This window comes from Anomaloglossus baeobatrachus, chromosome 6, assembly GCF_048569485.1.
Source record: "Anomaloglossus baeobatrachus isolate aAnoBae1 chromosome 6, aAnoBae1.hap1, whole genome shotgun sequence".
NCBI classification, from domain to species: Eukaryota; Metazoa; Chordata; class Amphibia; order Anura; family Aromobatidae; genus Anomaloglossus; species Anomaloglossus baeobatrachus.
In genome coordinates this window covers 582433671-582461554 of record NC_134358.1, presented here as the reverse complement: position 1 = coordinate 582461554, position 27884 = coordinate 582433671, and the positions used below count along the sequence as shown (strand labels likewise).

The window sequence follows — 27884 nt, the reverse complement described above, 5'->3', positions numbered from 1 at the left end:
GGGTGCGGGGCCCGTGAGGCTGACACGGATGGATGTTGGGTCGGGCAGATGGGCGCGTGGCCCGTGAGGCTGACATGGTTGGGCAGATGGGCACGGAGCCCGTGAGGCTGATACGGATGGATGTTGGATTGGGCAGATGGTCGCTGGGCCCTTTTTTATTGTCACTATGTGACTGTTTCTTTGTTTCAGAACGAGATCCAGAATTTATCGTCCTTCACACCAGATGGAGGCGCCGGTCTCTTCTGGCCAGTGGGGGTGAATCCTCCATTCAGTCCGTCTTCCCGCTTTGACTTGCTGACATGGGAGTACTTCACCGAGGTGCACACGTTCTCCTGTCCAGATGGAGCCCCCAAGTGTCCTCTTCAGGGCGTGTGGCTGCTGGATGTCCAACAGGTCCTGGCAGAGGCCCTGGATCAGCTGAATCAGCGCTACCTTCCGTGGCTGCACTTCAGAAAGCGGCGGCTGCTCAATGGGTACAGACGCTTTGACCCCACGAGGGGGATGGAGTATACGCTGGACCTTCTGCTGGAAGCCGTCACTCAGAAGGGTCATGTTGGAGTGATAACCAAGCGCCTGAGTCTTTTGCGGCCCCTGGGTCTTGTGGAAATTCTTCCTATGCCTTATGTTACAGAGGCTACGAGGGTGCAGCTGGTGTTGCCTGTGCTGCCATCTGACCTCGGCAATATTGCAGGTTTCCTTGATGCTTTTGCAACCAATCTTCTGGATCCCCAGGAGCATGTGGCCCTGACTGTGCTGCTGGTGTATGACGTGAGTGCCTCGGGGCAGGAGAAGGACGTTTATGAGGAGGTGCGCGCCATGTTTACAGAGCTGGAGCGACGTTATACTTTCCTCCGGCTAGAGCTGGCCAGCGTCCGTACAGAGGTGCCGTCTCAGCTGCGCCTCATGGAGGTGGTGTCAAAGAAGCACTCCATGGACACGCTCTTCTTCCTGGTGAGTGTGTGGAGCGAGGTGACGATGGAGGCGCTGAACCGCTGCCGGATGAATGCCATTAGCGCCTGGCAGGTGTTCTCACCTGTCCACTATCAGGAGTACAGCCCTGAGCTTTCACGTCACAGCTTCTCTGCGCCACAGTCTGCAGAATTTCTCCACGATGGACATTTTGACCGTCTCTCTTCCTCTGAATTCTGCTTCTATAATTCTGACTTTATGAGAGCCAGAAGCCGGATGACAGCGGAGGTGCACGAGGATGAGGATGATGGCGAGGTGGAGCTGCTGGAGTTATTCCTGCGTCACTCCGAGCTCCATGTGTTTAGGGCTCTGGAGCCGGCGCTGGTGCAGAGATTCTCCCTTAAACAGTGCCGCACCCACCTCTCGGGGGAGAGCTACCACCGCTGTGTGCTCAGCAATCTGGAAGCCCTGGGCTCCCGCGTTCACCTTGCCATGGCTCTGTTTGACCGAGCCCGGACTAATAGTACATAGACTGCAGCAACTGGGGGGGAAGGGTTAATAACATCTGTGCTTGTAAATGTGCAAATGCGGTATATTTATACTGTACAGAGATGAAGTCTTTGTCCTTAGTGCAGCGCGTCTCCAGAGTGTGTGTACCGCCAGCTGGGGCGTTTCCATAGTGTGTGCCGCCAGCTGGGGCGTTTCCATAGTGTGTGCCGCCAGCTGGGGCGTTTCCATAGTGTGTGCCGCCAGCTGGGGCGTTTCCATAGTGTGTGTGCCGCCAGCTGGGGCGTCTCCATAGTGTGTGCGCCGCCAGCTGGGGCGTCTCCATAGTGTGTGCGCCGCCAGCTGGGGCGTCTCCATAGTGTGTGCGCCGCCAGCTGGGGCGTCTCCATAGTGTGTGCGCCGCCAGCTGGGGCGTCTCCATAGTGTGTGCGCCGCCAGCTGGGGCGTCTCCATAGTGTGTGTGTGTGTGCGCCGCCAGCTGGCGCGTCTCCATAGTGTGTGCGTCGCCAGCTGGGGCGTCTCCATAGTGTGTGCCGCCAGCTGGCGCGGAGAGGAATGACCACACACTCGGTCTCAGGTAGAAATGGAGTTTATTGTCACCTTGTGACTCTACACACAGCAGCTACAACAGTGATACTCTATCTACCCCACAAATCCCTACTGGCCCAGGGCCAAACCTGCAGCGGCAGGGGTGTTCTCTAGTGTCTTTGTGTCGCCACGTGCTACGCAGACACTGTAGGTGCTCAATTTTGTGGCCGTGCATTAAAATGCCCCAAAACGTAGTACCACAGTGGTTGGTAACGTGAATGGCCTCGTAGACGCTGCAGGATGGAGAATTCCCCCTGTGCAGGTGTCAGCCGGGGGTCTGCGCAATGGGGCTAGTAATACTGGGCTCTGGAGGTGGTAAATACATAATGGGGCCTCTGCGGCCATAATGGGTTCTCTTGTAGAAAAGTCCTAACCTTCTCCATGTCTCCTGGGCTGTGGGCGCCATTACTTGTCTGACGCTCCTCGATTATACGGATGGTCTCTGGACCGGATGTGGCGCGGGATTGTATCCAGACATTGACCCTAATAGTGTAACTCTCCCGACTCCAGGAGATGGGGAGGAGTGTACTAGCCATGAAGGAAAACGGAGCATGAGATCCAGGGCGAGCAAGGCCACGAGTCCTGTGTGCCGGGAGGAGCAGGGAGGGTGAGAAGCCGAAGACCCGGCCGTCACCATGGTGGTAGAGGACCATTATGTGTTCCGGACCCCGAGGGATTGCTCCAGCTCCTGCCGCCTCTGCTGGATCTGAAACACACAGCAGAAAGGAAAACCGCAATCAGCCAGCATTGTCCATATTTATAATGCTGTTATTAAATAGGTGCAAGGTAGAAAAAGGGCGCACAACCAAAAAGGGCGCACAACCAAAAAGGGCGTCCAATCCTGGAGGTGCCTGAACAGCTACGACTAGTAGAGGGAAATCGGCATTAAATATAGATCAATATATATTATATGATTTTCTATCCACACTACAATGATTGCATCACGGGTAAAATCCCATACAGCGAAACGTCAAAGTAAGTCACCAAAATGACATTCACTGACAATATCCCTCAAGGGGACAAGTCGCCCCCTCAGCCCATGCTTCCCCACAATGTAAGGTCATAGGAAGATCAGACACCATTGTCAAGGCTTACCAATAGCAGGCACACACCGGGAATGGCGCCCACCCGTACCGAAACATAGTGGGGTCTCTCCAGCCTGGGACATAGCTGGCTTATAACAGTACCACGGCCGGGACACGTGCTGCCACAGCTCCCACCTGCACAAAATGCTCAGTGGTCTGTGCGGACACGGAGAGTACGTCACCATTCCACCAGCACTGCCATTGCCAATCATTGTCTGCAGCGGTCAGGTGACTTGATATTGCATGTTTTTCTGACCGCTGCAGCTAGTCATAGGGCACCACAGTCCTGCTGCTGGAACACTAACGTCTCTTCCACGGCAAGCGCTGGTCCAGTGGTACTGTCAATCGGTTCACTTATTCTAGATCCAAGCCCCTGGGGTACATACAACCCAATACATGTCCCAATGTTCACTCCCCATAGAAAATGTAAAATAAAACCATTCTCACTACACATACAGCTCCGACACCTCAGTGTATATACACAGGGCTCCGACACCTCAGTGTATATACACAGGGCTCCGACACCTCAGTGTATATATACGCAGGGCTCCGACACCTCAGTGTATATATACACGCAGGGCTCCGACACCTCAGTGTATATATACGCAGGGCTCCGACACATCAGTGTATATACACAGGGCTCCGACACCTCAGTATATATACGCAGGGCTCCGACACCTCTGTATATATATGCAGGGCTCCGACACCTCAGTGTATATATACGCAGGGCTCCGACACCTCTGTATATATATGCAGGGCTCCGACACCTCAGTGTATATATGTGTACACACACACACACACACACACACACACACACACACACACACACACGGCTCTGACACCTCAGTAGATACAGCTCTGGCAAAAATGAAGAGTCCACTGCACAATTGTCAGTTTTTCAGATTTTTCTCTTTTTATTTGAGTAAAATGTAAATTGTTCTTCATTCTATAACCTACTGACTTCTCCCAATTTCCAAGCAATAAATTATTTATTTTCTAAAAATGAGAAATGGTGAAAATAACAGAACAATGCATGGCTTTCACCTCAAATAATGCAAAGAGAACAAGTTTAGCATCATTTAGAAACAACAATACTAATAATGTTTTACCTCGGGAAGATTCAGAAATCAATATTTTGTGGAATAACCATGATTTAATCCCAGGTTTCATGCGTGTTGGCCGCTTTCCACCAGTCTTGTTACTATCCATCTTCCTCTTGATTACATTCCAGAGGTTTTCAATGGGGTTCAGGGCTGGAGATTGGGCTGGCCATGACAGGGTTTTGCTGTGGTAGTCCTTCATCCACACATTGATTGCCCTAGCTGTGTGGCATGACGCATTGTCCTTTTCAGCTTTGCCCAACACCTGGTCATCTAATGGTTAGATGGAGATCTGGAGAGGCGTACAAGCCACTGTGTCTTGCACCCACTGTGAAATTTGGTAGAGGATCGGTGATGATCTGGGGATACTTAAGCAAGGCTGGAATTGAGCAGATTAAACTTTGTGAAGGACGTATGAATCGAGCCGCATACAAGGTTATCCTGGAAAAACAGCTGCTTGGTTCTGCTCAGGCAATGTTCCCCAACTCTGAGGACTGGTTTTTCCAGCAGGACAATGCACTATGCCACACAGCTAGGACAATCAATGTGTGGATGAAGGATCACCACATCAAAACCCTGTCATGGCCAGCCCAATCTCCAGACCTGAACCCCATTGAAAACCTCTGGAATGTAATCAAGAAGAAGATGTATAGTCACAAGCCATCAAACAAAGAAGAACTGCTTACATTTCTGCACCAGGAGTGGCATAAGGTCACCAAAAAGCAGTGTGAAGACTGGAGGAAAGCGGCCAAGACACAGGAAAGTTGTGAATAAACATCATGGTTATTCCACAGAATATTGATTTCTGAATCTTCCTGAGGTAAAACATTATTATATTGTGTGTAAATGATGAGGAACTTGTTTTCTTTGCATTATTTGAGGTGAAAGCGCTGTGCATTGTGCTGTTATTTTCACCAATTCTCATTTTCAGAAAATAAATACAAAATTTTTTGCTTGGAAATTCGGAGACATCGTCAGTAGTTTAAATTTTTGATCAAAATGAAAATTGTTCTTTTATTCTGTAAAGAGGAAAATCAGAAAAAGTAAAAATGTTGCAGCGGTCTCTTAATTTTTGGGAGCTGTATAGCAGATTAAACATAAAGAAGAAAATCTATGTGCAGGAAGAAGCACATGGACAGCAATAAATGGTGACTCTACAGCAGGGGTGGGGAACCTTTTTACTGCCGGGGGCCATTTGGAAAATTCTACCAACCTTCGGGGGCCGCACAAAATCATCAACTTGAAAATGACCCGGCTATAATTGGTCAAACAATTAATTAACTCACCCCTATACCCCTACTGTGGCGGCCAGAGCTGATTCTCTTTGGTGCGCTGTGATGTTTGCGTCTCACAACTGCTTTTCCAGGTTTGTCTTTGTTTGAAGCGCAGATTGGTAAATCATATATATCACACAGGAGACACTGTACACACACACACCGCTCTGACACACTGCCCGTATACTGCACACAGCCTTGACACAGTTGTCATATTGTACACTACTCATGACACACACTGGCCATATATAGTACACATGCACAGGAGATACTGTATACTGCACACAGCACTCACATGCCGTATACAGCACACACATAAGCCATACACAGCACTCAACAAGCCAAAAAGCTCTGCAGGTAAACATGTGCACACCAGGAATTAGATATACCAATAAACCTCACAATATGAAACTTTATTAAGTGCCAAACACAGCACACACACACACACGCCATATACACAGCACACACGCCATATACACAGCGCACACACAGCACACACGCCGTATACACAGCACACACGCCGTATACATAGCACATACACAGCACACATGCCGTATACACAGCACACACGTCGTATACACAGCACATACACAGCACACACGCCGTATACACAGCACATACACAGCACACACGCTGTATACACAGCACACACGCTGTATACACAGCACATACACAGCACACACGCTGTATACACAGCACATACACAGCACACACGCTGTATACACAGCACACACGCCGTATACACAGCACACGCACATGTCGTATACACAACATACGCTGGACACTTGTGACAAATACATTTGATATATGGTGGTATATATTAGATATAAACACACTTAGCGCAGATATAAGTACCTGCTGCTTAGTTGCCCTGTAAGATCAGGTGCAGCACAAGTGATGGATGCAGCAGCTCAGCTCAATGGCTGGCTTCATTCTCGTCTTTTCTCTCCAAGAAAAGACCTGCTAGCCATGAACAGCCGAGCACAGAATGGGAGTGTGAGAGGTAGAACGCACGGCACTATACAGCCTTCTATATCCCGTGCAGGCCCCTCCCCCATCACTCTGATTCTAGCTGCAATCTCACAGGGAGCATGTAGGAGCAAGAGGGAGGAAGTCCCACCCCCAGTGCTGTCTGCCGGCAATAGACAAGATGAGCGGCTGCCCGAGCACCACAGCCACCGGGAATCTGCTCCAGTGCCCCGGGGGCCACAGAAAAGGTCATTGCGGGCCGCATACGGCCCGCGGGCCGGAGGTTCCCCACCCCTGCTCTACACTGACCATGTAAGAAGGGCAGCGATGAGAGAAACCCGCAAGAGGCGAGAGTGTGCGAATACATGAGGAGCCAGCAGGCACAGAAAACCATGCGTAAGAGGCAGGGGTGTGTGAATATATGAGGAGCCAGCAGACACAGAAAACCGTGCAGAAGAGGCCGGGGTGTGTGAATATATGAGGAGCCAGCAGACACAGAAAACCGTGCAGAAGAGGCCGGGGTGTGTGAATATATGAGGAGCCAGCAGGCACAGAAAACCGAGCAGAAGAGGCCAGAGTGTGCGAATACATGAGGGGCCAGCAGGCACAGAAAACCGTGCAGAAGAGGCAAAGGGTGTGTGAATATATGAGGGGCCAGCAGACACAGAAAACCGTGCAGAAGAGGCCGGGGTGTGCGAATATACGAGGAGCCAGCAGGCACAGAAAACCGTGCAGAAGAGGCAAAGGGTGTGTGAATATATGAGGGGCCAGCAGACACAGAAAACCGTGCATAAGAGGCCGGGGTGTGCGAATACATGAGGGGCCAGCAGACACAAAAAACCGAGCAGAAGAGGCAGGGGTGTGCGAACATACGAGGGGCCAGCAGGCACAGAAAACCGTGCAGAAGAGGCAGGGGTGTGTGAATATATGAGGATCCAGCAGGCACAGAAAACCGTGCAGAAGAGGCAGGGGTGTGCGAATATACGAGGAGCCAGCAGGCACAGAAAACCATGCGTAAGAGGCCGGGGTGTGCGAATATTCGAGGATCCAGCAGACAGAGAAAACCGTGCAGAAGAGGCAGGGGTGTGTGAATATATGAGGATCCAGCAGACACAGAAAACCGTGCAGAAGAGGCAGGGGTGTGCAAATATACGAGGAGCCAGCAGGCACAGAAAACCATGCAGAAGAGGCAGGGGTGTGTGAATATATGAGGAGCCAGCAGACACAGAAAACCGAGCATAAGAGGCAGGGGTGTGTAAATATATGAGGAGCCAGCAGACACAGAAAACCGTGCAGAAGAGGCCGGGGTGTGCGAATATATGAGGAGCCAGCAGACACAGAAAACCGAGCATAAGAGGCCGGGGTGTGTGAATATATGAGGAGCCAGCAGACACAGAAAACCGAGCAGAAGAGGCCGGGGTGTGTGAATATATGAGGATCCAGCAGACACAGAAAACCTTGCGTAAGAGGCAGGGGTGTGTGAATATATGAGGAGCCAGCAGGCACAGAAAACCGAGCATAAGAGGCAGGGGTGTGTGAATATATGAGGAGCCAGCAGACACAGAAAACCGAGCATAAGAGGCAGGGGTGTGTGAATATATGAGGAGCCAGCAGACACAGAAAACCGTGCAGAAGAAGCAAAGGGTATGTGAATATATGAGGGGCCAGCAGACACAGAAAACCGTGCATAAGAGGCCGGGGTGTGCGAATACATGAGGGGCCAGCAGACACAGAAAACCGTGCAGAAGAGGCAGGGGTGTGTGAATATATGAGGAGCCAGCAGACACAGAAAACCGTGCAGAAGAGGCAGGGGTCTGTGAATATATGAGGAGCCAGAAGGCACAGAAAACCGAGCAGAAGAGGCAGGGGTGTGCAAATATATGAGGGGCCAGCAGGCACAGAAAACCGTGCAGAAGAGGCAGGGGTGTGCGAATATACGAGGAGCCAGCAGGCACAGAAAACCGTGCATAAGAGGCAGGGGTGTGCGAATATATGAGGAGCCAGCAGACACAGAAAACCGAGCATAAGAGGCAGGGGTGTGTGAATATATGAGGAGCCAGCAGACACAGAAAACCGAGCATAAGAGGCAGGGGTGTGCGAATATATGAGGAGCCAGCAGACACAGAAAACCGTGCAGAAGAGGCAGGGGTGTGCAAATATATGAGGAGCCAGCAGGCACAGAAAACCGAGCATAAGAGGCAGGGGTGTGTGAATATATGAGGAGCCAGCAGACACAGAAAACCGAGCATAAGAGGCAGGGGTGTGCGAATATATGAGGAGCCAGCAGACACAGAAAACCGTGCAGAAGAGGCAGGGGTGTGCAAATATATGAGGAGCCAGCAGGCACAGAAAACCGAGCAGAAGAGGCAGGGGTGTGCGAATACATGAGGAGCCAGCAGGCACAGAAAACCGAGCAGAAGAGGCAGGGGTGTGCGAATATATGAGGATCCAGCAGACACAGAAAACCGTGAAGAAGAGGCAGGGGTGTGCAAATATACGAGGAGCCAGCAGCCACAGAAAACCGTGCATAAGAGGCAGGGGTGTGTGAATATATGAGGAGCCAGCAGACACAGAAAACCATGCAGAAGAGGCAGGGGTGTGCGAATATATGAGGGACCAGCAGACACAGAAAACCATGCAGAAGAGGCAGGGGTGTGCGAATATATGAGGGGCCAGCAGACACAGAAAACTGTGCAGAAGAGGCAGGGGTGTGTGAATATATGAGGAGCCAGCAGACACAGAAAACCGAGCATAAGAGGCAGGGGTGTGTGAATATATGAGGAGCCAGCAGACACAGAAAACCGTGCAGAAGAGGCCGGGGTGTGCGAATATATGAGGAGCCAGCAGACACAGAAAACCGAGCATAAGAGGCCGGGGTGTGTGAATATATGAGGAGCCAGCAGGCACAGAAAACTGAGCAGAAGAGGCCGGGGTGTGCGAATATATGAGGGGCCAGCAGACACAGAAAACCGTGCAGAAGAGGCAGGGGTGTGCGAACATACGAGGAGCCAGCAGGCACAGAAAACCGTGCAGAAGAGGCAGGGGTGTGCGAATATATGAGGAGCCAGCAGACACAGAAAACCGAGCATAAGAGGCAGGGGTGTGTGAATATATGAGGAGCCAGCAGACACAGAAAACTGTGCAGAAGAGGCCGGGGTGTGCGAATATACGAGGGGCCAGCAGGCACAGAAAACCGTGCAGAAGAGGCCGGGGTGTGCGAATATACGAGGATCCAGCAGACACAGAAAACCGTGCAGAAGAGGCAGGGGTGTGTGAATATATGAGGATCCAGCAGACACAGAAAACCGTGCAGAAGAGGCAGGGGTGTGCGAATATACGAGGAGCCAGCAGGCACAGAAAACCGTGCGTAAGAGGCCGGGGTGTGCGAATATATGAGGATCCAGCAGACACAGAAAACCGTGCAAAAGAGGCAGGGGTGTGCAAATATACGAGGAGCCAGCAGGCACAGAAAACCGTGCATAAGAGGCAGGGGTGTGTGAATATATGAGGAGCCAGCAGACACAGAAAACCATGCAGAAGAGGCAGGGGTGTGCGAATATATGAGGGGCCAGCAGACACAGAAAACCATGCAGAAGAGGCAGGGGTGTGCGAATATATGAGGGGCCAGCAGACACAGAAAACTGTGCAGAAGAGGCAGGGGTGTGTGAATATATGAGGGGCCAGCAGACACAGAAAACTGTGCAGAAGAGGCAGGGGTGTGTGAATATATGAGGAGCCAGCAGACACAGAAAACCGAGCATAAGAGGCAGGGGTGTGTGAATATATGAGGAGCCAGCAGACACAGAAAACCGTGCAGAAGAGGCAGGGGTGTGCGAATATATGAGGGGCCAGCAGACACAGAAAACCGTGCAGAAGAGGCAGGGGTGTGCGAACATACGAGGAGCCAGCAGGCACAGAAAACCATGCGTAAGAGGCCGGGGTGTGCGAATATACGAGGAGCCAGCAGGCACAGAAAACCGTGCAGAAGAGGCAGGGGTGTGCGAATACATGAGGAGCCAGCAGGCACAGAAAACCGTGCATAAGAGGCAGGGGTGTGCGAATATATGAGGAGCCAGCTGACACAGAAAACCGTGCATAAGAGGCAGGGGTGTGCGAATATATGAGGAGCCAGCAGACACAGAAAACCGTGCAGAAGAGGCAGGGGTGTGCAAATATATGAGGAGCCAGCAGGCACAGAAAACCGAGCAGAAGAGGCAGGGGTGTGCGAATATATGAGGAGCCAGCAGGCACAGAAAACCATGCATAAGAGGCAGGGGAGTGCGAATATATGAGGAGCCAGCAGGCACAGAAAACCGTGCAGAAGAGGCAGGGGTGTGTGAATATATGAGGATCCAGCAGACACAGAAAACTGCAGAAGAGGCAGGGGTGTGCGAATATACGAGGAGCCAGCAGACACAGAAAACCATGCAGAAGAGGCAGGGGTGTGTGAATATATGAGGAGCCAGCAGACACAGAAAACCATGCAGAAGAGGCAGGGGTGTGTGAATATATGAGGGGCTAGCAGACACAGAAAACCGTGAAGAAGAGGCAGGGGTGTGTGAATATATGAGGAGCCAGCAGACACAGAAAACCATGCAGAAGAGGCCGGGGTGTGTGAATATATGAGGAGCCAGCAGGCACAGAAAACCGAGCAGAAGAGGCAGGGGTGTGTGAATATATGAGGGGCTAGCAGACACAGAAAACCGAGCATAAGAGGCAGGGGTGTGTGAATATATGAGGGGCCAGCAGACACAGAAAACCGTGCAGAAGAGGCAGGGGTGTGCGAATATATGAGGGGCCAGCAGACACAGAAAACTGTGCAGAAGAGGCAGGGGTGTGTGAATATATGAGGAGCCAGCAGACACAGAAAACCGTGCAGAAGAGGCAGGGGTGTGTGAATATATGAGGAGCCAGCAGACACAGAAAACCGTGCAGAAGAGGCAGGGGTGTGTGAATATATGAGGAGCCAGAAGGCACAGAAAACCGAGCAGAAGAGGCAGGGGTGTGCGAATATATGAGGGGCCAGCAGACACAGAAAACCATGCAGAAGAGGCAGGGGTGTGCGAATACATGAAGAGCCAGCAGACACAGAAAACCGAGCATAAGAGGCAGGGGTGTGCGAATACATGAGGAGCCAGCAGACACAGAAAACCGTGCAGAAGAGGCAGGGGTGTGTGAATATATGAGGAGCCAGAAGGCACAGAAAACCGAGCAGAAGAGGCAGGGGTGTGCAAATATATGAGGGGCCAGCAGGCACAGAAAACCGTGCAGAAGAGGCAGGGGTGTGCGAATATACGAGGAGCCAGCAGGCACAGAAAACCGTGCATAAGAGGCAGGGGTGTGCGAATATATGAGGAGCCAGCAGACACAGAAAACCGAGCATAAGAGGCCGGGGTGTGCGAATATATGAGGAGCCAGCAGGCACAGAAAACCGTGCAGAAGAGGCAGGGGTGTGTGAATATATGAGGAGCCAGCAGGCACAGAAAACCGTGCAGAAGAGGCAGGGGTGTGAATATATGAGGAGCCAGCAGACACAGAAAACCGTGCATAAGAGGCAGGGGTGTGCGAATATATGAGGAGCCAGCAGACATAGAAAACCGAGCATAAGAGGCCGGGGTGTGCGAATATATGAGGAGCCAGCAGACACAGAAAACCGTGCAGAAGAGGCAGGGGTGTGCGAATATATGAGGAGCCAGCAGACACAGAAAACTGTGCAGAAGAGGCAGGGGTGTGCAAATATACGAGGAGCCAGCAGACACAGAAAACCGTGCAGAAGAGGCAGGGGTGTGAATATATGAGGAGCCAGCAGACACAGAAAACCGTGCATAAGAGGCAGGGGTGTGTGAATATATGAGGGGCCAGCAGACACAGAAAACCGTGCATAAGAGGCAGGGGTGTGTGAATATATGAGGAGCCAGCAGACACAGAAAACCGTGCAGAAGAGGCATGGGTGTGTGAATATATGAGGGGCCAGCAGACACAGAAAACCGTGCAGAAGAGGCAGGTGTGTGTGAATATATGAGGGGCCAGCAGACACAGAAACCGGGCAGAAGAGACAGGGGTGTGTGAATATATGAGGGGCCAGCAGACACAGAAAACCATGCAGAAGAGGCCGGGGTGTGTGAATATATGAGGATCCAGCAGACACAGAAAACCGTGCAGAAGAGGCAGGTGTGTGTGAATATATGAGGAGCTAGCAGACACAGAAAACCGTGCAGAAGAGGCAGGGGTGTGCGAATATATGAGGGGCCAGCAGACACAGAAACCGGGCAGAAGAGACAGGGGTGTGTGAATATATGATGAGCCAGCAGACACAGAAAACCTTTACGTATTTGAAGAAAAATATATTTAAAAGTATATTTTTTAACATTTGGCGAGCTCAGTCATTCGTGTTTTTTTTTTTTCATTTTTGTGCTTCTTCCTTCACTTTGCATAAGGGGGGAGAGAGACATATGCCTCCTGCAAAGTGAGAGGGAATCGACAATTTATAAAAATCACGCAGAACCTAGGAAATACGTATAAGTCAAGTTGCATGAAAGTTTTTTTGAATGAACTTTAAAGTCTTTACAAAGCCACAGAAGTTAACTTTTGACGTATTTTTTTGAGCAAGAAAGACAAAGTCAGTCCATAAGAAGTATTGGACGTGCTGAGCAAGGTGAATCAAGTCTTAGAGGATCATCCATCAGATCATCTGATCAGTTCAGGTAAGAAAATGGATTTTATCTCTTCATATGTTAAGCAAAGTAAAATTCAGTTCACTTATTCAGATATTTCTAATGTGGAAGAGATTTGGTTACGCTTTTATGGGGAGTGTGAACTTGAGAATTCACGTATAGAATGTGCAAGGTCTTTTAATAGAGAGAAACAGAAAATCAGAAATGTCTGTCATTTAGTCTATGATTTTCACAAGTTAATCGTAGAAAAATGTAAAAATGGTGGAAATAGACAACCTGAATTGTCAGGAAAGTCAGTGACAGAGAAATCCAAAGACTGCTTAGAACCTGGAATGTCAGTCAGTGATATTGTGAATTCTGACTGTAATGTTGCAAATGAAAAGTCAGATTTAGACTGTAATTCAAATCAGAATTTTGACAGTGGCGACAGACACGTGCTACCTAATCAAGGTGACTTTCAGCATACTGAGAAAGAAGCAGGAAATGACGTAGAGAAGCCAGAAGGGGGAGGAGCCAGAGTGGGACACGTGCAGAAAGTTGTCAGAGAAGGACACGTGCAGAGAGAAAATGGCGACGATCAGTTTAAAAAAATAGAACAGACTAAGTTAGGAATTAAACTTAGAAAAAGTCTATTGGACATATGCAAATTAATTCCCGCATATAATCCTAAAATACATGTTTGCAGAAATTCAGAGATATTTGAAAGTTCCATTGAGAAGTTAAATTTAACCAATAGTGAGACGAATCAGTTATTCCGTATGTGGATACCTCAGCATTTCTTTAGACAATTGGCATTAAAAAAGTCTTCTGACAATGAGACATTTGATTGTTCAAATGATAACGATATCATAAGGCTGAAAAATCTCATCTTCTGTGCAAGGAATGAATCTGATCCAAATTATGAGATGTTAAAGGAATTACAAATTGAACAGAATGAGAGTACGTTCTCATTTATGTCCGTTTTTGAACGTTTGTATAGGGCGGTCATTCCAAATGTTAGATTGGAGGGGATGATACATTTATTCATCAAGAAATTTAATTTCCTTGATAATGCAGCTTGTGCGGTGGCATTAAATAAAAAGTCCCTATTCGAATGTACGACATTTATCGATTTTGTTAGAAAAAGTCAATCAAAACAGAAATTAATTAATTCTGAAAAACCAACACGAAAAAGGGAGAGTTTCTGTGAAAAACCAACAGTGTCTCCCAGATCCAGATATTTCTGTGACAGGATATATGAAATTCACAGGAAAATGCATACGTGTTATAAACCATACAATCCATCCCAATTATTATCATCTAAAAATCTTTTTCCACAGGAAAAACCTTTGTTTCCCTTGTCACCAGTGAAGGGATTGGTCACTGGGATTGATGGTCCCAGACAAAATGATGAGTAAAAACTTTGAAAGACAGAAACAGGTGTCTTGTGCAGATTCTTTCCCTGGGTTAGAATTTGACAGCCAGCGACAGCTGGGAGACATTCTTTGTCATTTAAGAACAAAACTTGAGTTACAACGAATTTTTGAAGAAAAATTTAGGTTTGGTCTTCAGCTAAATAAAGTGGATTTCTGGGTAAACTAATTTTATTGTTTGATAAATATGATTATTCATATACAGTGAATCTATGCATAATATATATATATATATATATATATATATATATTAAAGGTGGTGATAGTAAATCAAGGTCATATTTTCATTTAGTAAAATGATAGTTTAATGTTATAAATTAATAATTTGATCTCTGTATATGAATAATAATATTTAAATTGAAATAATAAGAGAAAGTAACAGATTCTAAGTGTTTCATTTTTATCATAAATATGATAATAATTTTATTCTTTTATTTCCCTCAGAATTTATCAGTAAAGCATATTGATGAAGTATTAACTTTTTATTTATACATTTGTTCTTGTACTCAATCAGGTAACATATATCTTATTGTGTAAGGTTAATCGCGAAAGCATGATTAATAATAATTATTATTTTCTCAGGTACCAATTGCCAGAGAACTATTACTTTAACGTTTCTTTTATGAATATATATCTTCTTTAGAGTTATTAGAAATGTAATCTGAGCTTTGGAGTGTAGTAAAACTGCTTGCTGTTTTGGAATGGTGTTCTTTGCACGTAACCAGAGCATGTGACTTTTGAATTACTAAAGCTAATAATAAATGTTTGTTCTATGGTCAAATGTACAGTATGTAATACATTGGAATTTGTATTTTTCAAGAAGTACTTCAAATTAGTAACATAATTTTTGAAATGCGCATAGAAAAATTGGAAAAAAAGGGATATGTCTGTCAATGTTTCTATGTAGAAGTATATGTTAAAGAATCATGACAGTCTTGTGTGCATAGATGTGTCTATAAATGATTGATTGTCTGAGCAGCTGCCAAGGTCGAGTACTTGGATCCAGAAAAAAAAAAAAAGGGAATTTTTGTTTTAACTCCGAGGTTATAATATGTATGTATATTATTAGAATAAATAAGTTATAGTACATAAGTATAAATAATGAAGGAATTTATACCGAATATATCTTATTCTTAGACATATTTCTTTAGTATAGAGATGTTAGGATTTTTATTAAGAGTAAATTTTAATTTAATTGAATCTTGACATATTGATTTTTATAATATCATATTTCATAATATTGAAAGGGAAAGGTTTGGTCTCAATCACACATTTATATTTGATAAATATATGTGTTTACAGGATACTTTAATAATTAATATTTCAAGTACAAAGGAAGAATTGGGAATAAAAAATATATTTGAAGTATATCATAATGCATTTATATACTAAGAGAAGAGTATTATTTGCAAGGTTACATGACTTAATTATTTTTATAGGTTACTGATATGATAGGTATGGAAATCCTATAAAATACTGGTAACATGAAGGTTATGTATTATTAAAGACATAGGTGTTATATACATAGAAGGCCTTATTTTTATTTCAATTTTTATTTTTATTCCGATTTTCATTTTTCCTTTTATTCCTATTTTTTTTATATTAATTACTATTTGATATTCACATTTTTAATCAAAATTTTAATTCTACAATTTTTATTTTTCCTTCAAATTTTAAATATCTCAATTGAGAAAACACTTCAATATTTAGTTAAGTAATAACTAATATGAGAATATTACTTTATTAAATATGAATCATATAAAAAGGGAAAAGTTCCATTTTTTAGAAGAAAAGATACTTCCTTCATCAATATATACAATTGTTTACTTCCTAGTAATACATTATGTTTATATTAATATGTTAACACAATAAGGATGAAATATTACTTATAGTTACACATTTTCTTATAGTAGGTTATTTAATAAATAATAGACAAATCAAATAAATTAAATTAGAGTAATAAAGATGGAAGATCGAGGTACATCTAGGTTTACCTTCCTATATTTACAAATAATATTAATATTATATTTTTAATCAATAATAATTTATAATGGGTATTATTGTGTTTTGATGGAATCATCCAGTCTTTCCTAAAAGGTTATTTGCTTTGATTTATAATTTTACAAATGATCTAACTAAATAAGCCACATTGTTGCCTTTCATATTTATAATATGATACATGTTATAGGTACACATTATATTGTTTCATATTTTATATTATATTTTGGTTACATTCAACACATTGCCACCTATGGGTTTGGAAGGGTAATACACCAATGACAAAAAAAGGTCATTACATGAGAATACTATTGTCTATACCATTATGCAGTATTTTATCATTCTAAGTATCAATTATATTAATACTTCTACGATAATAATAATTACATGGTATTATAGTATTAGAGTTATGATACGCTGTGACATTTATTAGTGATAGTTATTGCCATATTTGGTATCTAGATTAGGGAATGAAGTCTTCAATCAAGATTACAGAAGATAAAAAGACTTTATAATTTTCCTAAAGTTAAAAGGGATTCTGCAAAAAGGTCCAAAAGGTAACGTCTCAAATGAGACTGTGAAACATACAATACACTTACCGCGTTTGCCCCTTAGAAACACAGTGATCCTATGGTTCCAGGATGGACAATGACACATGGTCTGTGCTTTAAGATCTTACTAGAGTTACTAAGAAGAGCAATGACGTGTTAAAGTTAACCCCTGTCGTGCTGACCAAGAACGTCTTAACATCTGTTCCAGGATTTGACAACAGGCAGCATGGAGGATAAAGGTGACTAATGTAAATTACACTGCACAGACATCAAAGACTTCTGCTATTCTACACTCATGAACTGTGGTTTATCAACATTGGCTATGGACTTTGTAATAAAGAATAAAGTTTATGGACTTGATCTAACGATGATAAACGCAATACGGGACTGTATTAAATTGGTAACCATTCATTTTTTATCAAAGGATTTATTTCTAAGAGACTGTGTTTATGCTGGATTACATCGGAGATAAGAAGACATCAACTCAGAGGACATCATATGGTGACCGGATTTGTTTTTTTTTGCATTTCTTTTTAGGTCTAGCGAAGTATAGATATATATATTTTTATATGATTAATCAGTCACGGCCTATCATAACATGAATCCACATTATTATATTTTTGAACTTACAACATGAATAATGCAGATTAATTATTATTCATCATTATTATTGATATTAATCCATTATCGCCAAATAAGGAAAAAAGATTTGTTATTTTAATGATGTATTAATTAATTTTCGGGGTTAAATTCACCCGCTTCAAGGGGGAATTGTTCAAAACACTAAAATTAATACATCTAGTTATCAAACATTTTATAGTAGGACATATACATCCACAGTTATGTTTATGTTGGAGGGCATAGTTTATTAATAAAGTTCTTATAAGGAATAGATATTAAAATATCCATATTGAATTTACATAAGTGCTGATATGGAAGGATATATATATATATATTCTTCTGGAAGCTTCTAGAGATTACACCATGTGACATGCGTCTAGCAGTGATTTCCTTATATGGATTGAACAGTTGTCATATAACACACGATGGAGGGGGCTATTGTCGCTCCTGCACATTGTCAGCTGTGCCGGAAGGCCCCGAGGCTGCAAGATGAACACATGCTGTCCAGCCTAAGGGATATCACCCCTGCTTTGCCATTCAGAATCCAAGGAGAGATGGGTGAAGATTTTCTATTGATCAGTATGGACTAAATGAACTCTTTTTCCGTAAGCTAATGAAGTATATTATTTTTCCTTTCTGTAACTGAACCCTGGCAACCATTTTTAAATAGATAAAATACATTTATTTTTTACATTTTTGAAGTTCTTTCTTTCATGCGCCTTTACGTATTTGAAGAAAAATATATTTAAAAGTATATTTTTTAACAGTGAATATATGAGGAGCCAGCAGACACAGAAAACCGTGCATAAGAGGCAGGGGTGTGCAAATATATGAGGAGACAGCAGGCACAGAAAACCGTGCAGAAGAGGCAGGGGTGTGCGAATATATGAGGAGCCAGCAGACACAGAAAACCGTGCAGAAGAGGCAGGGGTGTGCGAATATATGAGGAGCCAGCAGACACAGAAAACCGTGCAGAAGAGGCAGGGGTGCGAATATATGAGGAGCCAGCAGACACAGAAAACCGTGCATAAGAGGCAGGTGTGAGGCAAACCCTGGGATATGAAGATGAATTATGACTTCCAGTCATAATCGCTCTCATCACTCCATGGCAGTGCCCCCTCCCTTCTTGTTCTCAGATGTCCAGCATCTGTGAAGGTGTCACATCCTAGCAACACATCCCATGGCCATCTCCTGTGATATGGAGATTAGGTGATGTGGGAACAATGGACACAGGATGACTCCCTGCCGTGACCCTGTAGTAGGGGCTGCTATCTAGTTAGCAAGCTTGGAAGTATCCAGACAGGACGACTCCAGTAAAAAATGGTTCATATCTCGCAAGCCATATTTCCGATAAATATGGCAACCATAAAAATGGTGTCTCCGCATGCGGACGATGCTGGCACACCCTTTTTATGGGAGCAGGACCTGGGGAAATACCCCAGGCGTGATATCAGCCAATGGGGAACTAGTAGACAAGTCATGAGTCCTCTCGTTCTGTAGCTAAATTCATAGCTGTCACAATGAGAGCGTCGGCGTCCGCCTACGACGCTCCCAGGCCAAGTTATGGCCATATTCCATGTTGTGGATTTTGTCCATAACTCCAGCCAGGGGTGGAGCAGTGCTCCCTCTGAGGTCACTAAGGTAGGAGGGGACCTGGATTTGCCCAGGTTGATAACCCTACTTCGGCCATTTTCCAGTGTTCTTTTGCTCGGGGGCCTGGTTGGGAAAGACCTGTGAGGGAGTTCCTGGAAACCTGGTCTACAGCGCCCCCCTGTGGCCAGACGCACAAAGTAACTGCTGGAACTGTGTATGCCTGTTTGTAACCCATGCTTTGATTGTAACTGTACTCTGACATATGTATATTCTGTAGATCTCCTATTGTATATATTGTAGTTTCTAGTGTGGCTTTAGGCCGATTAAATTATATAATTAATCTTGGGCTGTTCTGTTATCTCGATCTTGAATCCCACGTCTGTGTGTTCGGCTAATAGTTACCGTGAAGCGGTTGGTGGCAGCGAGTTTGTGCCAAGGATTATTGTGGGGAGGCCAGTGAGATTCGGGGAGATTTTATATATTCCGCCCGCGGAGGTCGGGGGAATATATACCCTACTCTCACCGGGGACCCTTCAATAATCGGCATAAGTAGTATAGCGGCCTCCTTGCTTATTGTCGGGCAATTCCATAATTGGCCTGACTATAAGAGGGGCGCTAGAGAGCGCGTCACGTGCTCTGTCTGTCGGTCGGGAGGTATAAAGGAGGGGTGACCCCCACTTGTTACCCCCCGATTGTGACGTACTGGTAGCCAGCGCGGGGGATTTCTGAGTGACCCCCCCCGGTGGTTCGTGACATATTGGTGGCATAGCGGTGGGATCGAGATAATAGTGTGTGTGAGTGTGAGACCCATACTCCCAGACACTAAAGACTGCCTGCAGCAGCTGTGGCTGCTGGGGTCTTCAGACTAGCTCAACACTAGAGTGTCAGAGTGCAGATACTGTAAGGTGTGTGGAGGCATCAGGTGTCAGTTCTGTGTCAGTGACCAAAAGTCTGCAAGAATGGCTGATGGCACCAGGAGCAGAGCTATGCAACTGGCCAATGCTAAAGCAGGAGCCGAAGAGAGGGAGGACGGTGCTGTGGACAGTAATGAGGAGGTTGCCCACGAGTCCTCCAGGAGCTCGACGCCAGAAAACCGTTCTGCAGAGGACAGCGCACAACCTGGCAATTATGGACAAGATGAGGAGCAGCTCACCCAAGGGTCCTCAACGAGCCAGATGCCAGCCCTCCGCTCTGCAATGGACAGTGAATCACCAGGCTCCGCAGCGGGCCGCAGATCACCACATGCCATTCCACCGAGCCTGGGAGGCTCGGATAGCCTTCTTCAAATGGCTATGGCCCTTCTCCAGGCTGGAGACCAGGAGGGCTACAAGGAACTCCTGGCAGAGCGCAGGGCAGAGCGGCAGGCAGCGCGTGAAGAGCGCCAGGCAGAGCGTGAGGCTGCGGAGCGACGGCAACAGGCAGACCGTGACCACCAGCTGCAGCTAGCTCAGCTCCGGCCCTCATCAGCCACACGTGACCTTCAAGACACCAAACTTCCAAAGGTCCGTGTTGAGGACTTCCCAGTGCTGGAGAAGGATGGAGACTTGGACTCTTTCCTGACTGCTTTTGAACGGACTTGCTTGCAGCACCATCTGGACAAGGATCAGTGGGCCAAATACCTGACCCCCCGTCTAAGGGGTAAGGCCCTGGATATCCTTGGGGACTTGCCTACTGAGGCAGATCAGGGCTACGACACCATCAAGCGGGCCCTGATCCAACAGTACAACCTCACTCCGGAGTCCTACCGCAAGAAGTTCCGGACCCTGCAGAAGGGACCAAAGGACTCCTGGGCTGACCACCGGCGGGCACTTGCCCGAGCTGCCGACCACTGGACCCAAGGCCTGCAGCTTTCCACCGGACCGGAGATCCTGGACTTGTTCATCACGGAGCAACTCTTGTGGAACTGCCCTGAGGATCTCCGCCAGTTCATCCGAGACCAGAAGCCAAAGGGATCCACGGCTACAGCTGCCCTGGCCGATGACTACACCAACAATCGGGCTCCTGAGGCCAGGAGAGCAGCCACCAGCAGCACCTGGAGAGGGGGTAAGATGAATTCTACGACTGCCCCACCTGCCCCTAGACTGCAGGGGGTGTCCCCCTCAACTCCCCTCTCCAGGCCCGTGGCAGAACCAAGACGGTGCCACCAGTGCAACCTACCTGGACACTTCAAGGCCATGTGCCCTCAGCGTCCCAAGGCCCCGGCTCCGTCCCCGTCCCAAGGGCCGCCCAAGGTGTATTGTGTGGTGGGGGGTGGTGGTAGGTCCCTGGACAGCTTCCAACCTGTCACCGTCGGCCGGTCTGTGACCATAGGACTGCGAGACAGCGCCTCGGAGGTGACTCTGGTGCGGCCTGAGATGGTGTCCCCCCAAGACTTGATACCTGGAAAAACCCTCGCTGTCTCCGGGATTGGAGGCATTGACCCGGCGCTGCCTGTTGCTGACATTTATGTGGACTGGGGCGCAGGGCGAGGGGTGAGAGAGGTGGGGGTAACTGATCGGATCCCTGCAAACGTGCTACTTGGGACAGATTTGGGGCAGATAACCTCCCAGTTTGGGCCCCCCCCAAGGGCTGAACCTTCAGCCAGTACTGACGTGCCTCCGGACAATGTGAATGTGTTATCTATGAATGATGTGAGAGAGGGGGGAGTGAACTCTGATATTTCTGCTTGCATAGACACCATAGACACACACTCAGCTGCAGCTGTGACAGGGGAGGGGGTCAGAGAAAGGTGTGACAATGCCTCTACAAGTAACCAGCCAGTGAGCTGGGATCTGTTGCCCTCTGCAGGGATAAGCAGAGAGCAGGGTGCTGCAGGGGGAGGACCAGTGTGTGGGGTGGGGGCTACCACAGCAAATGTGGGGTCCCCAGAGATTTCACAGCGGGGTTCTGTTGCTGCAGGAGGGGAACAGGCAGGTGAGATTGGGGCCGGTCCAGGAGCGGAAGTGCTCCCAGGTAAGATCTCGGTGCATGGTTCCCCCACAACCGGGGTGTCAGGAAGCCAGGTAGGTCTGCCTGAACCGGCGACTTGGTCAGGAACGGAGGAGGAGCAGGCACGACCCACGGTCGCAGCGGCTGTGGCCGCTGTCACCCGCAGTGGGAGTGCTGGAAGCCAAGGGGCCTCCCGGAGGTCCGATAGCTCTTCCCCTTCTGACCAAGTGGCAGCCGAGTCAGGTGGAGGCCAGGACACAGGTCCCGGGGTACTGACTGAAGATGTGACAGTCTCGTCGATTCTGGCCACATCTAGTCAGGGGTTTCAGGCAGCGTTAGAGGCTGACGACAGCCTGAAAGCTCTTAAGGAGCAGGCGGCACAGCCTCCCTCGGACTCGGACCCGGAGCGAGTGGTCTGGGACCAAGGACGGCTGTACCGGGCCACGGTCCAGCAGGGTTCACCGGAGGCGTGGCCCAGGGACCGACAGTTGGTGGTACCCTATCCGTTCCGGACGGAGTTGTTGCGGATCGCACATGAGATTCCGATGGCCGGACACCTAGGGATCGCTAAGACCAAGGCCAGGTTAAACCAGCATTTCTACTGGCCAAAAATGGGGGCCGATGTGGCTGCCTACTGCCGTTCGTGTGAAACCTGTCAGAGAGTGGGGAAGGCGGGGCCACACCCCAAAGCCCCACTAGTATCTCTGCCAATCATCGATGAGCCTTTCAGGAGGGTGGCTGTGGATCTGGTCGGCCCGCTGGCCATCCCCAGCAGCTCCGGGAAACGCTTCATACTGACGGTAGTGGACTATGCCACCCGGTACCCAGAAGCAGTGGCCTTGTCGTCCATTCGGGCTGACAAGGTGGCCACCGCATTGCTGGAGATTTTCTCCCGAGTGGGTTTTCCCCAGGAAATGCTCACTGACCGGGGGACCCAATTCATGTCCCAGCTGATGGAGGCCCTCTGTAAGCAAGTCCAGGTGCGACATCTGGTGGCCAGCCCGTACCATCCACAGACTAATGGCCTGTGCGAGCGGTTTAATGGCACCTTAAAGCAGATGCTTAAGATGTTGGTCGACTCCCATGGGCGTGACTGGGAGCGGTATCTCCCACACCTGTTATTTGCTTACCGGGAGGTTCCACAGGCCTCAACAGGATTCTCACCGTTTGAGCTCCTGTACGGGCGACGTGTGCGGGGCCCCCTGGCTCTGGTGAAAGAGGCTTGGGAAGGGGATTTGGCCACCCCTGGAGTGTCGGTTATCGAGTATGTCATGCGCTTCCGGGACAAAATGCAGGCCTTGACGCAACTGGTACACGACAATATGGCTCAAGCCCAGGCCGATCAGAAGCGTTGGTACGACCAGAACGCTTGTGAGAGGACCTACCAAGTGGGTCAAAAGGTGTGGGTACTGGTCCCCGTACCACAGGACAAGCTTCAGGCAGCCTGGGAAGGCCCATACCTCGTGTACCAGCAGCTCAACCCTGTGACGTACCTGGTCACCCTGGACCCTGCCCGTGGAAGGCGGAAGCCCTTCCATGTGAACATGATGAAGGCACATCATGAGCGGGAGGCATGTGCGCTCCCCGTGTGCAACCTGCCCGAGGAGGGAGAAGCGGAAACCCTCTTGGATATGCTAGCCCAGGTTAGGGCAGGCGGATCCATTGAGGATGTGGAGGTTGGCCACCAGCTCTTGGAGGACCAACGGTCCCAGCTGTGGGCCACCCTACACCCCTTCCGGGGGTTGTTTACCAACCAGCCCGGAAGGACTGACTTGGCTGTCCATCACGTGGACACTGGGGATCATCCCCCGATCCGGCGTTCAGCATATCGGGTCTCCCTGGAGGTGCAGCAACACATGCGCCAGGAGATTGACGAGATGCTGAAGCTGGGGGTGATCCAGGCATCCAACAGCGCTTGGGCCTCGCCTGTAGTCCTCGTCCCTAAGAAGGACCGAACCACTCGGTTCTGCGTGGACTACAGGGGGCTCAATGCTGTCACAGTCGCCGATGCGTACCCAATGCCACGCATCGATGACCTGCTCGATCAGTTGGCCGGGGCTCAGTACCTGACCATCATGGACCTGAGCCGGGGATATTGGCAGATCCCCCTGACTCGCAAGGCTAGGGAACGCTCCGCCTTTATTACCCCATTTGGACTGTACGAGTCCACGGTGATGCCATTCGGGATGAGGAATGCCCCTGCCACTTTCCAGCGGATGGTCAACACCCTGCTCAAGGGACTTGAAGGGTACGCGGCCGCGTACCTGGATGACATTGCCGTCTTCAGTCCCACCTGGGAAGATCACCTAGAGCATCTAGCACAGGTGCTCAGGCGGGTCCACCATGCGGGTTTGACCATCAAGCCGGGAAAGTGTCAGCTGGCCATGAGCGAGGTCCAGTACCTCGGTCACCGGGTAGGCGGGAGAACACTGAAGCCCGAGCCTGAGAAAGTGGAAGCCATCGCATCCTGGCCCACCCCCAGGACCAAGAAGCAGGTGATGTCCTTCTTGGGGACCGCTGGGTACTATAGGAGGTTTGTTCCATGCTATAGTAGCCTGGCAAAGCCCTTGACGGACCTCACCAAGAAGAAGCTGCCCTCTGCAGTCGATTGGACAATGGACTGCGAGACAGCCTTCCGGGCCCTAAAGGACGCCCTGTCCAGCCCGCCCGTGCTACAGGCAGCCGACTTCACGCGGCCGTTTGTAGTACAGACCGACGCCAGTGACTTCGGCCTCGGTGCGGTGCTCAGCCAGGTGGACTCTGCGAGCCAAGAGCACCCAGTCTTGTACCTGAGCAGGAAGCTGTTACCACGGGAAGTGGCCTATTCCACGATGGAAAAGGAGTGCCTGGCCATAGTGTGGGCCCTGCAGCGTCTGCAACCCTATCTATACGGGCGCCACTTCATCGTGGAGACGGACCACAATCCCCTCAGCTGGTTACACACTGTCTCTGGGACGAATGGGCGATTGTTGCGATGGAGCCTTGCGCTCCAGCAATACAACTTCACCATTCGCCACAAAAGGGGCCGGGACCACGGTAACGCAGACGGGCTGTCCCGACAAGGAGAGGTCGCGGACGGGCGCACGGGGGAACACCGGAGTGTGCTGCCCCCTAGCGCCCTCAAAAGGGGGGAGGTGTGAGGCAAACCCTGGGATATGAAGATGAATTATGACTTCCAGTCATAATCGCTCTCATCACTCCATGGCAGTGCCCCCTCCCTTCTTGTTCTCAGATGTCCAGCATCTGTGAAGGTGTCACATCCTAGCAACACATCCCATGGCCATCTCCTGTGATATGGAGATTAGGTGATGTGGGAACAATGGACACAGGATGACTCCCTGCCGTGACCCTATAGTAGGGGCTGCTATCTAGTTAGCAAGCTTGGAAGTATCCAGACAGGACGACTCCAGTAAAAAATGGTTCATATCTCGCAAGCCATATTTCCGATAAATATGGCAACCATAAAAATGGTGTCTCCGCATGCGGACGATGCTGGCACACCCTTTTTATGGGAGCAGGACCTGGGGAAATACCCCAGGCGTGATATCAGCCAATGGGGAACTAGTAGACAAGTCATGAGTCCTCTCGTTCTGTAGCTAAATTCATAGCTGTCACAATGAGAGCGTCGGCGTCCGCCTACGACGCTCCCAGGCCAAGTTATGGCCATATTCCATGTTGTGGATTTTGTCCATAACTCCAGCCAGGGGTGGAGCAGTGCTCCCTCTGAGGTCACTAAGGTAGGAGGGGACCTGGATTTGCCCAGGTTGATAACCCTACTTCGGCCATTTTCCAGTGTTCTTTTGCTCGGGGGCCTGGTTGGGAAAGACCTGTGAGGGAGTTCCTGGAAACCTGGTCTACAGCGCCCCCCTGTGGCCAGACGCACAAGGTAACTGCTGGAACTGTGTATGCCTGTTTGTAACCCATGCTTTGATTGTAACTGTACTCTGACATATGTATATTCTGTAGATCTCCTATTGTATATATTGTAGTTTCTAGTGTGGCTTTAGGCCGATTAAATTATATAATTAATCTTGGGCTGTTCTGTTATCTCGATCTTGAATCCCACGTCTGTGTGTTCGGCTAATAGTTACCGTGAAGCGGTTGGTGGCAGCGAGTTTGTGCCAAGGATTATTGTGGGGAGGCCAGTGAGATTCGGGGAGATTTTATATATTCCGCCCGCGGAGGTCGGGGGAATATATACCCTACTCTCACCGGGGACCCTTCAATAATCGGCATAAGTAGTATAGCGGCCTCCTTGCTTATTGTCGGGCAATTCCATAATTGGCCTGACTATAAGAGGGGCGCTAGAGAGCGCGTCACGTGCTCTGTCTGTCGGTCGGGAGGTATAAAGGAGGGGTGACCCCCACTTGTTACCCCCCGATTGTGACGTACTGGTAGCCAGCGCGGGGGATTTCTGAGTGACCCCCCCGGTGGTTCGTGACAGCAGGGGTGTGTGAATATATGAGGGGCCAGCAGACACAGAAAACCGTGCATAAGAGGCAGGGGTGTGTGAATATATGAGGAGCCAGCAGACACAGAAAACCGTGCATAAGAGGCAGGGGTGTGTGAATATATGAGGAGCCAGCAGACACAGAAAACCGTGCATAAGAGGCAGGGGTGTGTGAATATATGAGGAGCCAGCAGACACAGAAAACCGTGCAGAAGAGGCAGGGGTGTGCGAATATATGAGGAGCCAGCAGACACAGAAAACCGTGCAGAAGAGGCAGGGGTGTGCGAATATATGAGGGGCCAGCAGACACAGAAACCGGGCAGAAGAGACAGGGGTGTGTGAATATATGATGAGCCAGCAGACACAGAAAACCATGCATAAGAGGCAGGGGTGTGTGAATATATGAGGGGCCAGCAGGCACAGAAAACCGTGCATAAGAGGCAGGGGTGTGTGAATATATGAGGAGCCAGCAGACACAGAAAACCGTGCATAAGAGGCAGGGGTGTGTGAATATATGAGGAGCCAGCAGACACAGAAAACCGTGCAGAAGAGGCAGGGGTGTGCGAATACATGAGGAGCCAGCAGGCCCAGAAAACCGTGCAGAAGAGGCAGGGGTGTGCGAATATATGAGGAGCCAGCAGACACAGAAAACCGTGCAGAAGAGGCAGGGGTGTGCGAATACATGAGGAGCCAGCAGGCACAGAAAACCGTGCAGAAGAGGCAGGGGTGTGCGAATATATGAGGAGCCAGCAGACACAGAAAACCATGCAGAAGAGGCAGGGGTGTGTGAATATATGAGGAGCCAGCAGACACAGAAAACCATGCACAGTGGTTAATACAAACTATGCAGCAGCCACAAAAACCATGGAGAAGATGTGGTTAGTACATACTGGAGACTGGCAATATACACTGGAAAATCCAAAGCATAAGAGGGAGTGTAGGAGGGTCCCTATGATACAGTGATGCCACTCACAGGACAGAGGAGTTTTCCGAAAACGATGGTAAAACAATAACAAGGTTTCTCGCCCCTGTTTGTATGGGGAAGGAAAGGAAACTAGTAAAATAAAGAGGGAAAATCAAACTCATACAAGTGGATTATGTTTCTAATTGTCAGAACAGCCACATACTCTTGGTCCCTGATGTCTTCCCTGGGGCTAATAATGCCACCCTCCCCTAAATATGTCTGATCTACACAGGATTAGTTCCAAAGGGAAACCATAATGTG

General features: G+C 48.5%; 2 protein-coding genes across 4 annotated transcripts in view; one reads left to right on the top strand and one right to left on the bottom strand.

Annotated features, from left to right (window-relative positions):
* The window catches only part of LOC142243736 (chondroitin sulfate glucuronyltransferase-like), a 30746-nt gene extending 29225 nt beyond the window's left edge, over positions 1-1521 (top strand). The window contains 1 exon segment of the mRNA XM_075315938.1: positions 190-1521. Coding sequence (XP_075172053.1) covers positions 190-1440 — 1251 coding nt within the window. The 3' untranslated portion in view covers positions 1441-1521.
* A 468-nt stretch (positions 1522-1989) lies between these two features.
* Positions 1990-27884, bottom strand: part of SMARCD3 (SWI/SNF related BAF chromatin remodeling complex subunit D3) — a 339857-nt gene continuing 313962 nt past the window's right edge. For all 3 annotated transcript variants that reach the window (XM_075315941.1, XM_075315939.1, XM_075315940.1), the window contains exon 13: positions 1990-2710. In XM_075315941.1, the coding sequence (XP_075172056.1) occupies positions 2657-2710 (54 nt within the window). In that variant the 3' untranslated portion in view covers positions 1990-2656. The remainder of the gene's footprint in view (positions 2711-27884) is intronic.